Here is a 14,561-nt window from a genome sequence, read left to right as displayed (position 1 = left end):
ACTAGCGCCTCACATCAGCTATTTCTAAAGGTCAAATAGGGGTCAGTCAGGTTCTAATGTGTGTTTCTTCAGGTTCACGGTACAGAGGAAGGGTCACACTACCACTAGGGTCATAAAACTACTCCTGGAAATGCCCACAACTCCTACGAAAGCCTTATCAATAGGTGTTCTTGGGCTACGAAATGTCTTATAAAACGACCCATGGGGATGCGTATAACCTCATTTTTTGGCCTTTAGAAGTGACTGATGTAAGAGAATGAAACGCCACAGAATACCGACACTACCCGACGCTCATCCCCGCCGCTTGGGAGTTCGGGGATAAGGGCAAAGGGTTATTCTCCTCCGCTGGGGTTGTTAAGTCAGTTCACCTTCAATATGGTGCCAGGAGCTACCCCGCCACACACACACACACACACACGCACACATGTATACAGCTCGTCGATATTTTAATGATGGGGTTATTTTCGCCAGCTAATTGGACTCCGCTCGTATGAAGTACCACCGCTTTGAGATACTATTTTGTTTATCTTTTTTTATAGCAGAGGAGTCAGCTCAAGGGCATAAAAAAAAGGAAACAAATGTGAAAAAAAAAGCCCGCAAATAACTATACATCTTACTTATCACATCTTAGAGAAACGAAATCAAGCTGTAGTTATTTGTTAAACGTGTAGTGGATGAGATAGGAGGGAAAAAACTGCAACTAACCCTGCTCTATCTTTCTTTTACATATTAACGAAAGAACATCATGGGCATATTATTACTAACGCTTGCTTTAGTCATTAGTTGAATCGTATAGTAGACGAACGAAAGAACATCATGGGCATATTATTACTAACGCTTGCTTTAGTCATTAGTTGAATCGTATAGTAGACGAAATAGGAGGAAAAACAGCTAATATATCTTTTTTCTTTTACTTTCAATCTTAAAACTGCTATTAAACCTGTTTTTGTTAACTCTCACATCTGAACGAAATGAAATCATGAGTGTTTTAATAACGCTTGCTGTATTTATGAGCTAAACCATGTAGAAGATGAAATAGGCGGAAAAACACCTAATAACCCTGACTCTATCCCCGTGAGTTATCAAGAAAAAAACATCCCCCTGATAACATGCACGCCGGTGTGTCATGCGAGACGTGGGCTGGCAGGGAGGGAGGGAGACGGTATTGCAGCAGCAGGCCTCGCGGTGAAGGTCAGAGAGGACCAATGACAACCGAGAAAAATGAGAAGCAAATCCCGGGCAATTCAGCAGCGAGGTCACCCGCCACGCACCGCTGCAGACTGCTGGGTGTTGCCAAAGACAGACAGAGATGGAGGGAGTGAAACAGTGTGAGAGAGAGAGTTTACCATCTTTACACAGCCTTTTACGTTAGTGTGGCTGGTGACCTTGCTCCTACACCACTTCTCTTTATCTTACGTACTATGAAACAGATTTGTGATGGAGAAAAAACATGTACAAGGATAACTGTTATGATGATCGACCTTCCGCTGTACAGAGAATGGCAAGATGTTTTGTTACATAAGTTAGAAGACACTTGAAAGCTATCGCCTCGGCATTTCCGCCATACATAAGATACGCTAATATTGTAACCTCAGTGTGTGTGTGTAGGGGGGGGGGGTAAGAGAGAGAGAGAGAGAGACGGGTGGGTTTGCCTCACTTCGCCCGGCCCTGCCCTGTCAAGACCTTTAAACTTCTATTGCTTATTTGAATAACCTGGATGAGAAACTATGCTTGCTTGCTTGCTCTCTCTCTCTCTCTCTCTCTCTCTCTCTCTCTCTCTCTCTCTCTCTCTCTCTGCCTTGACATTTTAATTATTCACGCACGAGGTAACATTTACGTGCTTGATAAATGTTTCTTCTTTACTTAAACCGCGGGACCCATGACTTCCCTTGTGCATCAGTTCGTGTGTGTTGCAACCCTCGCCTTTGATTAGCACAAGTATATAGCAACGAATTATATAGAGAGCACCAATATAAGCAACGGTAGTGTCATTCGTATATTCACCGCCAGCGTACCCTCATCGCATGTTTAAATCCACGCCGGTGACATGACAAGCCACTGAGCCAGACAATCAGATCAGCGGATATGAACCCCACCACCGATGAGCAACAACAGATAGCTCCCTCCCCTTCCTGTCATGGCTGCTGGCTCGACGGCCCGGCATGGAGAGCGATAAGAACACGCTCCCCTATAATTCTACCGCTCCAACACGAACGTCAAAGGGTGGGTAATAGCTCTTTCCTGCTGTCCCTTCACGCCAACCAACCGCCGTAGCACCGCCAGCCACCCATAAGATAGCCCCCTCACCCTCACTCACTGTCACCGTCGTAGCAACTTACCGTAGGCGCGAAGGGCGAGGTAGAGGCGGGCTGTGTGCGCGATGGGGCTGCTGGAGCACGTCTAGCCAGCTGGTTGGAAGTGCCACTCTGGGCCGAGGATCCAAGGTCACGTTGAAGGTGACTTTGAACGTTCCGAGTGCTCCTGCGGCGGTACGGTACGATCAGTTCGGCCTATGCCAAGCACTCGCCGCGCTGCCAAACGTGTGATACCGGCGCGCGGATGGGGAAAAAAAACTAGGTTACATCTTACGGAAAACGAAAGTAAGAGAATGATTTATGAGGTTTTATAGTTAGATACAGGAGTCTGGTTATATGACATTCCTCTGCGTTTGTGTGTGTGTGTGTGTGTGTGTGTGTGTGTGTGTGTGTGTGTGTGTGTGTGTGTGTGTGTGTGTGTGTCATGACGAACAGACAACCATGCACACGCAAACCCACCCTTGCCACACCACAATCTCTGGGAAACCACCCCACCACACCCACCCCCGCCTCACCCACGCTGCACAGGTGACCCAGGACGCACCCACACCCTCCCTAGCCGCGCCGAGCCCCTGAGCCCCTACGAGAAGAGGCGATGGAGAGGCAGCAGAGGCGAGGCGGTGTATCGATTTCCTGGGGTAGGTGGCGCCGGCACCGTCCTCCCTTTGCGTCACCCTGCTCCACGGTGCCGCCAGCCTCCCTCCCGGCCCTGCCCTCCCTACCCCCGCCCGCACTCCACCCCCTCCACCAACACCTGTTAAGGCACCCCCTCCCTCCCCCTCCTTCCCTGCCGCCCCTCCACCTTGACACGCCCTCGCTGTCTTCACAAGTGGAGCCAAGAAGCACAGAGCAAACCTCCTCGGTTATGTTATGTTGTTTACTGCTTGGCGGCATGAACAATCGTCCGGTGCCATCTCTTTTTTTTCTTTTTTTTTCAGATTTGTGCTGTATTTACTGCCACTACAAGAGCAACAACAACAATAACAACAACAACTACTACTACTACTACTACTACCAATAATAATAATAGTAATAATAATAACGATACCCAGTTATCTTCCTAGTCTCCTGTTGAAAGTTTTAGTCGTAAGAAGGACCTTGGTTTTGGCCCAGGAAACCTTCAGTGCCATTGGCTTCGCCCCCTCATGCAGCCCTTCGAGAGCTATCACCAGGACCGCCAGCGATTCCGTAAATACAGCATCAACAGCAAAAACAAGGCTGGTGACCTTGATGTTGCCGACAGATGTTCCACAACGACTTTGATCAACACCTTTGCTAATACCCAGTCTGTGTAAGTGTTGAAAAGTGATAGAGCAAGAACACGCCCCTGCCGCACTCCTAAATTAACTGGGGAAAAGCCTAAAACGCCTCCCAAACACTTCACAGCACTCCCAGTCCCAGAATAAAGCCCAGTCACTAGGTCAATCATTCTTGCAGAAATCCCACGGATCTGCAGAACGTTCCATAGTGCCTTACGATGCACTTAGTCAATGCCTTCTTGAGACTGACATAGGCTGCGAGTTGTCCCTGTCAAAACTCAAGCCGGCGTTCCACAGGACGCGAAGTGATAATATCCGGTCAGTTGATGAATTGCCGAGCGTGAACCCAGATTGCTCAGGTCTCTGAAATTTTAGAAAATGAGATCTATGAACATAAGGAGTCTGCAAGAGGCCGGTCGGCCTATAGCTACAAGGCAGCTCCTGCTATCCTAACCCCACTTTACCTCACTATCCATGAATTTATCCAACCTCTTCTTGAATGTATCTATGGTATTGGCACCCGCAATATGGCTGTCAAGCCTGTTCCATTCATCCACCACTCTATGAACCAATTCTTGCCTATGTCTTTGCTGAATCTGAATTTGGGCGAATATGAGCGAGCACTTTACCTGGTACACTGCGCAGTGTAGTATCAAAGTAGTTGTTGTAGTCCTGTCGGTCCCCTTTCTTATTGCAGGCAGGGAGAACCATCACCCTTTTCCAATCAAGAGGAATAGCACCAGACTGCCACACGGCAGACAGAACCGCTTCCAGCCCATGGATCATGGCAGCACCCCTGGCTTTCAACATCTACGTGCTAATATTACAGATCCCAGCGGCTTTTCCGCCCTACAATTTCTTCACAGCCTCTTTCACCTCAGCAGGAGAGGGTGGAGTTTCGTTTATCAATGGATCAGCAGCTACCATCTGCAAACTAGCCAGAGGGAGCTGTCCGCTTAGGGACTCTGTCGTGTACGACTGCCCAAAGTACTCGGTCAAACGAGCCAAGAATCCATCCACATCCAATACTCTTTGCCATCAGCCGTTCGGAAAGTACTCGTCAGGCGAGGATTTGGAGTGGAGCTTCTTTAGAGCTCGGAAGGCAGGTCTAAGGTCGTTTGCATTAAGAAAACCCTCGACACCTTCAACGAGGCCTCTGATATACCTCTCCTTATCCCTTCTCAGAAGGGTTCTAGTCCTCAGTGACAGAGCTATGTATCGGCCCAAGTCTCCAGCCAGCCTGGCAGCACGACTCTTCCCTATAGTGTTCAGTGTCTCCCTCGAGGCAGCTCCACTCCTAGACTTCGGACGCTCTCCAGAGTTATCCTCGGCAGCTTTGAGATTCACTTTTAATAGTATTCCTCAAGTCTGCAGGGTCCTCTAGAGTACCACATGGCACCTCAAACCGATTTGAGACTGCCACTGCATACTACTCCTGGCCGCACGGCTGCTGCCCCCAGTGTATCGAGATGGAACCCCGGAGCGCTGCATCTTGAGATTTTAAAGCATTGAAAAAATAAATAAAAATTAAAACATATAATTTTGTCTTCAGATAGACTTTGATGTCAAAATGTGAAGCTCAGGTGTGTGTACAGATGTGTATGGATGAGTCAGGGTCGTGGGCAGGGTCAAACAGGAGGAATTTTCCGGGTCAAATGTGCTTTAATATGGTAACTTTGACTAGTAAGTGTGAGGTGAGTATAGGTAATGCGACACGTGCCAGGTGAGTGTGTGAGTGAGTGTGAGTGCCCAGGTGATGAATACAGTAATGGAAAGTGACTCAGGTGTGGCGGTGAGGATTATTATGTACGGGTGGCCGTGAGGGGTGACTAACGCAGGGCACATGGGACTCTTTTATTAGTTCTGTGTTTAGGTGTGTGAGTGTGTGTGTGTGTGTGTGGGGGGGGGGGGGGGGAGAAAAGTAGGACATCATGTGTTTCCAGGCACCGCGCGTGCAGTCACACACACACACACACACACACACACACACACACACACACACACACACACACACACACACACACACACCTGTCCTCGGTAACAGGTTAGCTCCAGCATTGCCTTATAAGGGAGTCACGTTACATAAGGCTTCACCGAGGCTGCTGCTATTGTTGTTGTTGTTGTTGTTGTTGTTGATAGTAATGGTGGTGATGATGATGATGATGGTAATGGATAATGATGATGATGGTGATGATGACGTCGACACAGGTATCAAGTGACAAGTCGCCCTGGAACACCTGTGGCTCATGGTTGCTAGGTAGGAGGCAGGGCGCCCCATCAACAGCTGACTCATACTACCGACTAATCATCGTATTTTATGATCGATCTTCTTATCCATTCATGTTATCACTGCTCTACTTAACCATTTTCATGTATCTATTTGTTTACCTGTTGAGTTATTTGTCTGTCTACTCTATACATCTAATCTACTATTTATACATATTCATTTTGTGTTAATTAACTTTCAAACATTAGTAAATTTAGTCTAAGTACGGTCAAGTTTAAGTACGGATCAGCTATTTTTGCCCTTAAGCTGTTTCTTCTACTGTAAAAAAAATAAAAAATAAAAAGTGTGTTAATAATTAGTGCTACAACCAGGCGGTAATAAATCAAAGCAATGTCTAAGCGTTCAATTTGACACAAAACATCAAAGTTCAATTTATTATTATTATTATTATTATTATTATTATTATTATTATTATTATTATTATTATTATTTATTTATTTATTTATTTATTTATTTATTTGTTTGTTTGTTTGTTTCTTGGTTTATTTATTTATTTATTTATTTATTTTGTGCATGCTCCTTCATGTTCCCAGTTAACCGCCACGTACAGGCAGACAACTATATGAGCAGAAAGTGTAAAACAAAACAGACGTGCGTGTAACGTTGACTCGATGCAATAAACAAAACACAGGTGGAAGAAGTGACGTGACTGCAGAATTGACGATGCAGAAAGAAAGAAAAAAAAAAAAAGGGGGAAAACAGACGTGAACACAAAGTTAACATGTCATAAAAAAAATGGAAGGAATAACAAACGCGAGTGCAAAGTTAACAGTGGGTACTAAAAGAGACGTGAGTACAAAGTTGAGAGAAACCACTAAAAAAAAGCACTTAGGTAAATCAGGCGTGAGGGCAAAGGTGACGGGAGGTATTAAAAGCCACATTCAAGTATACTACAAGAGGCTGCGGCAGTTCAAGGACTCTGTTTATTGTTGTTAGCGAGTCTGCAGGTCCACTAAATCCAGGTTCACTTTTCACGTAATTGACTGCTCTTTCGGCCACCTCTTCGGATTCTTTACAGGAGCAGCGAGTAGCGGGCTTTTTTTATTGTTTCTTTTTTGTGTGTGCCCTTGTGCTGTCTCCTTTGCTGTAGAAAGAGAAAAAAATGGATCGATATTCTCAGACGCTTCCACATCAACAATTCTCTAAGGCCGGAAAGGAGATAGGCTAAATCAGGTTCTCAAGTTTGTTTTTGTCACCGTCATGATATATACAAAAGCTTTCGCGAATTATCTTCAGAGGCATAAAATTTCCCTCCATGGAAAAGCCCACAACTCCTACACCTCTTATATCAATAATTTCGGATTCTCAGGAGTGTGTTTGCTTTTCACGTTCATGGTGTACAGAAGCTTTGTCGAACTACCACCAGGGTCATAAAAACTACCCCCCAAGGAAATGCCTACAACACCTATGAAAGCCTTGTCAAATGTGTGTTTCCGCCTCTAATATCAATAATTCACAACGGCCGGAAAGGAGATTAATCGGGTTTTCATGAGTGTGTTTGCTTTTCACGTTCATGGTATATAGAAGCTTTGTAGAACTACCACCAGGTTCATAAAAACTACCCCCCATGGAAATGCCTACAACACCTACGAAAGCCTTGTCAAATGTGTGTGCTAGGGCGCCGATATGTTTAATAAGAAAATGGTCGATACAAGCACGCAGGCACCACCGAGACCACACCACCACCTGCCTGTAGCATCGACCAACCACCTGAACTACCCATGCAAAAGCTGACAACTCCTACGAAAGCCTTGCCAAATGTGTGCTTGGGCGTTCATGTGTTTAATTATGAATATAGTCAATACAAGCACGCTGCCACCACCTACTCCACACTTCCACCTTTTTGCAGCATCGACCACCTCCTGTCGACCCCTGGAATCGATAAGGACGTTGGCATGCCTCCCGTCACGTGCTTTCCTTCGTTAGGGGAGCCGCGCCGCGCCGACCTACACTCTTAATCACATCGGGGTACGGCACGTCGGCCTCTCCTCCTCCTTCAGATCAGTGTGATAAAAATGACAATCAGACGTTCGAGAGGGGAGTGACCTATCTAGACGCCTCAAGACCTATTTTTCTACTGGGTTTTGTTTTTGTTATCGGTGAAGCAAGTAGCAGGCTTTCTATTTATTTTTTTTGTTTGATTTTGTTTTGCTGTTTGTTTATCTAATATTATCGATAACAATAGAGATGAAAATAGATAAGAATTAATAACGTAAATAAAGCAAATCTGGGTTTCAATGTGCAATTATTCTTATTGTTATTGCTGTTATTATTATTATTATTATTATTATTATTATTATTATTATTATTATTATTATTATTATTATTATCATTACTATTATTATCACTATTATTATCAATATTATTATCATTATTGGATCATGTTTGCCTTCCCTTTCTTTTCCTTGCTTTCTTTATCTTGCTTTCTTTCTTGGGTAATTTAACTTTTCGTGCTTTTAAGGGGCTGCCGAAAAAAAAAATAATAATTATACATTCCATTAGTACAGGTGCTGAGAAACTATCAAAAAATATATGTGGTCTGCTCTCTCTCTCTCTCTCTCTCTCTCTCTCTCTCTCTCTCTCTCTCTCTCTCTCTCTCTCTCTCTCTCTCTCTCTCTCTCTTGTAGTAAAAGAAGTAGTAGTAGTAGTAGTAGTAGTAGTAGCAACAGCAACAACATAAGTATTAGTAGTAATATGATCAACATTAGTAAAAGAAAGATCCTCATTAGTAGGTATAACCATAAGTAGTAAAAGAAAGAAAGCCAAAAGGGAAAATAAGGCCGTTAAACGAAAAACAAGTAGAAGAAGAAGAAGAAGAAGAAGAAGAAAAAGAAGAAGAAAAAGAAGAAGAAGAAGAAGAAGAAGAAGAAGAAGAAGAAGAAGAAGAAGAAGAAGATAAAGAAGAAGGAGAAGAAGAAGAAAACAGAAGAAAGAAAGAAAGAATGAAGATTAGTAGAAGAAAGAAGGAAAACAGAAACAAGGAAAACAAATTACCAGCAAATCAGCACGCACCTCACCGTCCTTTCCCACCTGATAAACACACAACACAGTCACGTATGCAGGGCTTCCAGAACGCCTGTGTCTAGACGCGCCACGAATGCACGAAAGAAACCCCAAGCAGACCACTTCTTTCCCTGTTCCTACCGACGAAGACGAGGAGAAGGAACTGTGCAATCTAAACAGATGTGCACCCTACCCTACCCTAACCCCCGTGCATATATAAGACAGCCCCAGAGTATACCCTGACAAACATAGCCCCGCCTCGCACCTCACCCCGCCCCGCTGCACAATGAGAGCCTTCCCCCCTTTGCGTGTATGCACAATAGTCCCCCTGACCCCCGCCCACCCCGCCGTGGCTGTAGGATAGGATAAGAACAAAGGACATCAGAGGGCATGGCGAAGCGTGGATGATCTGTGTATACTGAGAGAGAGAGAGAGAGAGAGAGAGAGAGAGAGAGCAATCCAATACGTCTTCAGTACGGAACTAAAACACTTGCATATGCAGCTTTTTTTTCCTCATTCCTTTCTAATTATAAATATTTGTTTCTCTACAGTTTATTTCATTTTTATTTCGATCTATCACATGTCCTCCTTTTCACGTTTCAGATTTGATTTTGCTTTGTTCTGGAAGCCTTACACACACACACACACACACACACACACACACACGGCCGAGGTGCAGACGAGCCTCACAAACACAGAACACCAACTAGGGAGCGGTAACACGCACTCACCTTAACACCTGTTGCATGATAATACCCTGATTCTCTGTTTAGTACCCTGGAAGCAGCACCGCCTTGTCTACAGGGAGGAGAGGCTGTGGAATCCATGGCGCGTGAGGCATGTGACTGACTTCATGTGATGCTATTGTTGTAGTAGTGGGATTGGGTAAGCATTAATTAATAAGGAACTGCAACGAGCACACGATTATTTCACTCCATTTTTTTTCGTGGTTGTGGTCTTTGGTGATTATTAGCAATAGCAACGATGATTCTACACGATTATTTCATTGTTTTTGTTGCAGTGGTCTTTGGTAAACATTTGGTATAATAAAAATGACTGCCCACGATCATCTCACTATATTCTCTTTGTATTATTATTTTTTCTAAACATTCGGTGAAGCAACACAGAGTGCACAAAACTATTTATTTATTTATTTATTAGATTATTTCCTTTTATTCTTCCTTTATTTTTCTTTGATAAACTAAATGCATATATATACGATTCATTTGTTCAATATTAGCACGCACTTTTAATTCACTATAGATATGTTCTTAGATGGGTGAAGCAAGATGTGTATTTTCTACTAACTGATTTACCGTATATTTATGAATCGATTTTTTTATATTTTTTTTTAGCCTTCTCCCTAACTGCAGGTATTTCTTACTCATCAACGTTTCCCTTTATCCTCTTTGGTGTATGCCTACTTTACATCTTGTCAGTCGTTGGTATTGTTGTAGCGTCCTTTATTATGTCGGAATGTCTATGTTAGAATACAGTCAGTCGTTTCTCTGTTATGGCTTTTCCAGGCTCATTCCCTGCTGACTTGAAAAATGTGTTCTTGAGCCGTTTCCGTTAGTTCAGTCAGTAGATCTCCTCTCCCGTTTCTTGTACATATTCCAAAATGGCCAAATACTGTTTCATTAACATATATCTGGATCTTGTTTTAAAATTAACATTTCCCATTACTATTTAAAGTTGAGTTTCATGCCTCTTCCCTTCTACTGGAACATATTCATAAAGTTATCTACGTACCTATTCGTCATAATAAGTTGATGTTAGCGCACATGGTCTGGAGTATTTCCACTTTATACCCTTTTTCAATTTCAGTTATTCTATCATTGTCACTAAAAAAATAAAAAATAAAATAAAATAAAAATTACGTTCGCTACTGGATTCTTGTTCAATGGAAATCCAACTCTATGCTCCCTCTCCCTATATGGAAGACCTTTCTAGCACATAATTTGAAAGAAAGTAACACCGTTCCTCTCTACAGCTGCAGGCTGCAGAGAAATAGGCTTTAAATGAGTTAGTCCCTGCGTGACAAACTACCTTGGTTTTCTTTGACAGAAGGTTGCGAGTTAGAAGGCTTCTACACTCATGTTTCTTTTTAACGTTATTAATTTTGGATTCGTGCGAACACATGGGACAAGCTGCCATTGTCTATTACACGCTGTTATGTTTGCAACTTTCTAGTCACATTATGTGTATCAGTACAAAGGAAAGTCCAGCAATTACGATCAAGTCGTATTTTCCCACTAAATTGGACACTGTGGCTTACGCCGTACTGACCTCCACTACGCTTATCAAAGAGCGAGGCAAGCTTAACTGTTTTTCAGGGGACTCTTCTGTATTTTAAGAGTACAGTGAATATTTATATATACGACCCATTGGTCTGAGTTATGTAAGTTGCCAGGGTAATGAAAATGAGCACCTGAGTAAGAATAATGAAAAATGCATAGCATTTCATAAATTTCATAAAGGTTGCGAGTTAGAAGGCTTCTACACTCATGTTTCTTTTTAACGTTATTAATTTTGGATTCGTGCGAACACATGGGACAAGCTGCCATTGTCTATTACACGCTGTTATGTTTGCAACTTTCTAGTCACATTATGTGTATCAGTACAAAGGAAAGTCCAGCAATTACGATCAAGTCGTATTTTCCAACTATATTGGACACTGTGGCTTACGCCGTACTGACCTCCACTACGCTTATCAAAGAGCGTGGCAAGCTTAACTGTTTTTCAGGGGACTCTTCTGTATTTTAAGAGTACAGTGAATATTTATATATACGACCCATTGGTCTGAGTTATGCAAGTTGCCAGGGTAATGAAAATGAGCACCTGGGTAAGAATAATGAAAAATGCATAGCATTTCATAAAATATTATATTAAAACAATACGTAATACATATTTGGCACAACGAAAGTGCCTCTCGATCCTGGTCCCACAGACGTTTGGATACAAGACACTCAGCACCAAGGAGTCTAGAGAAGATATACTCAGCAGCTTTCCGGCGCGGCCCCGGCCAGCCCCAGCAGCGGCCGCAGCTCGCCCTCTACCATCGCGGCGAGGCTGTCCGTGGGCGTGGCGCCCTCCAACATGCGAACCTCGCCGCCCACACCGCCACGGACGGCCGCCAGGTGCTCCTCGTACTGTGGCCAAATACAAAGATCGAAGTAGAGGGGCGAGGTGAGGAAGGATGAGGTGGCCTTCCTCTGTTTGCCCCTGGCCTGGCACTGCTCCCGCGTCAGGGTGAGGAAGTAGCGGAGGTGACACAGCGGCGGCACCTCGGGGTGGCCGAAGAGGTGATGCCCGTCCAGCACCAGCACCCCAGGCAGCCCTGAATCCCGTGCGCAGCCCCTGATGGGAGGCCGGGGCTCCTGCAGGGCGCAGCCCACCACTTGACTCCTGTCCAACAGCTGGCAAGGGTCAGCCAGCGCCAGGTCGTGCGGGGGCGTGGCCAGAACGCGCCGCAGGTCGCCCAGCATACGGGTCATGTCAACGCTGGCCAGCGTCTCTTTGTTGATGCCAACCATGGGCGGGGGCGCGGCGGGGTGGGCGGGGTTGTGGTTGGGGAGGATGTACTCGTCCTGGCTAAGGTAGGCGGTGGTGGTGGGCAGGGACGACACCAGCTTCAAGGCCAGCGTGCTCTTGCCCCCTCGCGTCACCCCGGACAGGCCCACCACCACCCACCCTCGCCTGTCACCCGCGCCGGACATCGTGGGTCCACGTCTGGGGGCACAGTGTGGCTATAAGGTCCCGGGTGGACCAACTGACCCTGGGTGGACCGTCGTCTGGGGACTGGCAACACTATATGCTCCAAAGAGTAACACAGTGGGTCGGCCTTGAGGGCCAGCCACTCCCGTCACGTGCTGCCGCCGGACTGAGCCACGCGCCTGAGCCAGGGACGGCACTGTCACGGCAGTATCAGGCGAGCAGCAGGAGCAGCACTCCCCGACACGACACTGAGGCGGCCATCGGGAGTCAGGGCACGTACTGCCACGGTACTGGCAGGGGTCAGTCAGGACAAGGCCTGGCACGCGTGACACTATACGGGCACTGATAAGGCAGTACTTACCCAGGCCTGCAGGCGGTCAGTATCGCTATCAGCGCCTCGTATCTGCCGAGCACAGCACAAGACACAAACAAGCCCCCCGCCAGCTGGTGTCCCCGGGACGACGAGCTCCAGGGTTGCCAGATGTCCGAAGTCACGGCCAAAAATATTATATGCAGAAAATACTTCGTCGCAAAACAAATGTAAAATAAATGCGAGCACCATAGACAAATTAATAAGGTAACAAATTTTAAAACTTACCATTTGTAAGGCACTGACGTTGTTAGTTGAAGTATTCCAGTATATCCTCTATTTCTTCCTCTTGGTTTGGAGTGGCATACATGTTCGCAGCGTTGAATAGTTGCAGCATGCGAGCTGTAACAGCATTTATTTTGGAACTGAAGGTGCGAGCGAATTCGTATGATGGAATCCAACATGTCAGTATGAAGGCGATTTCTTGATTTTGTTTTTACGTTAGTCACCGTTGAAAATATTCTTTCAACCACTGCGTTGCTGAATAATTCTTTGAAGTGATGACGTCTTGTACTGCTGTACTCTTGACCAAAAAGATACAGAATCTAAAGGAATTTCACCATCAAAAATTGACTCTTCAGTCCATGCTACGTGTAGTATTTTTAGCAGCTATTTTTCTGCATTTCAGCCAAACAACGACGTAAAATCCCGATCTCTACGGCCAAACAACACTGTTCACGGTCAATGACGAGCTCACCACCGGGGGAGCTACGGAGCTAAAGTAGTTTGCAGAGTAAGTTTTCTTATATAATTACTCTTCAGATAAATCTTCAAACTTCCATTTGATTTTCTTTACATAACATCTGAAGCATTTTTGTGTACAGCCTACTGTGAAAAGTTTGTTTCATTTCATCTGTCGTCACCAGAGCGGGAATTTTGAAAGCTGCGGCAGCTGCGCATCTCTAGTTCTTGAAGACGTGAAAATCAACTTTGATAGACATTCAAGCTAATTTTTCTACAATATATTTAAATGTTTGTGTATACATGAAAAAAACTCATAAATCCCAACCATGCCGATATGCATCGATAATACACCATAGAAGCACACGAAAGACAAGTTTTATCAGGCAGTATAGTCAGACCATACTCGAACGATCTGTTTTCTCAAAGGACTATAATTAATCTCATTTCAGGTATATTAAAAGACGTCTGGTTCTGCAAGTGCAAATAAAGGGTATTTTAATAATTTACTGCATGTAACTAACGATTAATATTCGAAATAACATTAAATAATAAACAACAACGGTTGAATGTGATGCTAGGCTATTTAGAATGTTACCCACGTTATTTACATGTAACAAATTATTAAAATTATTTATGTATAAGCACTTGCAGAGCCAGATGTCATTTTATGTACCTGCAATGAGATGATTTATAGGTATTTGAAAGGCTATAAATCGCTCCGAGTATGATCTGACTTTACTGTTTAATTCAAGCTTGTCTTTTGTGTACTGGTATGAAAATCGACGTTTGTGGTTTATATAAGAGGGCTTGACGGTTCTTCGTATGCACAAACGTTCAAATGTCACTGAAACCATAGTCAATGTAAGCATTTAATTATCCTACGAGGGGCAAGTTTTAGATAAGGGGCGTTTGTCATAGTGAAGGGG

The 14,561-nt window shown here is 44.4% G+C and overlaps 2 protein-coding genes across 4 annotated transcripts in view; both read right to left on the bottom strand.

The window, feature by feature from the left end:
• The window catches only part of LOC126981270 (L-lactate dehydrogenase-like), a 36,226-nt gene extending 23,175 nt beyond the window's left edge, over nucleotides 1-13,051 (bottom strand). For 2 of the 3 annotated variants that reach the window (XM_050832156.1, XM_050832154.1), the window contains exon 1: nucleotides 2,340-2,500. The gene's annotated coding sequence lies outside the window, so the exon portion shown is untranslated. Of the gene's footprint in view, nucleotides 1-2,339; nucleotides 2,501-12,942 lie in introns of those variants that run through there. The other variant, XM_050832158.1, reaches the window with a different exon arrangement.
• On the bottom strand, nucleotides 11,731-12,936 carry LOC126981271 (nicotinamide riboside kinase 1-like). The gene has a single exon (XM_050832159.1). It carries the CDS (start codon nucleotides 12,581-12,583, stop codon nucleotides 11,864-11,866), a length of 720 nt encoding a protein of 239 aa, XP_050688116.1. The 5' UTR covers nucleotides 12,584-12,936; the 3' UTR covers nucleotides 11,731-11,863.
• Nucleotides 13,052-14,561: the final 1,510 nt, after the last annotated feature.

This window comes from Eriocheir sinensis, chromosome 47 (genome assembly GCF_024679095.1).
Source record: "Eriocheir sinensis breed Jianghai 21 chromosome 47, ASM2467909v1, whole genome shotgun sequence".
Taxonomy (NCBI): Eukaryota; Metazoa; Arthropoda; class Malacostraca; order Decapoda; family Varunidae; genus Eriocheir; species Eriocheir sinensis.
This window is presented reverse-complemented; position numbering and strand designations above follow the sequence as displayed.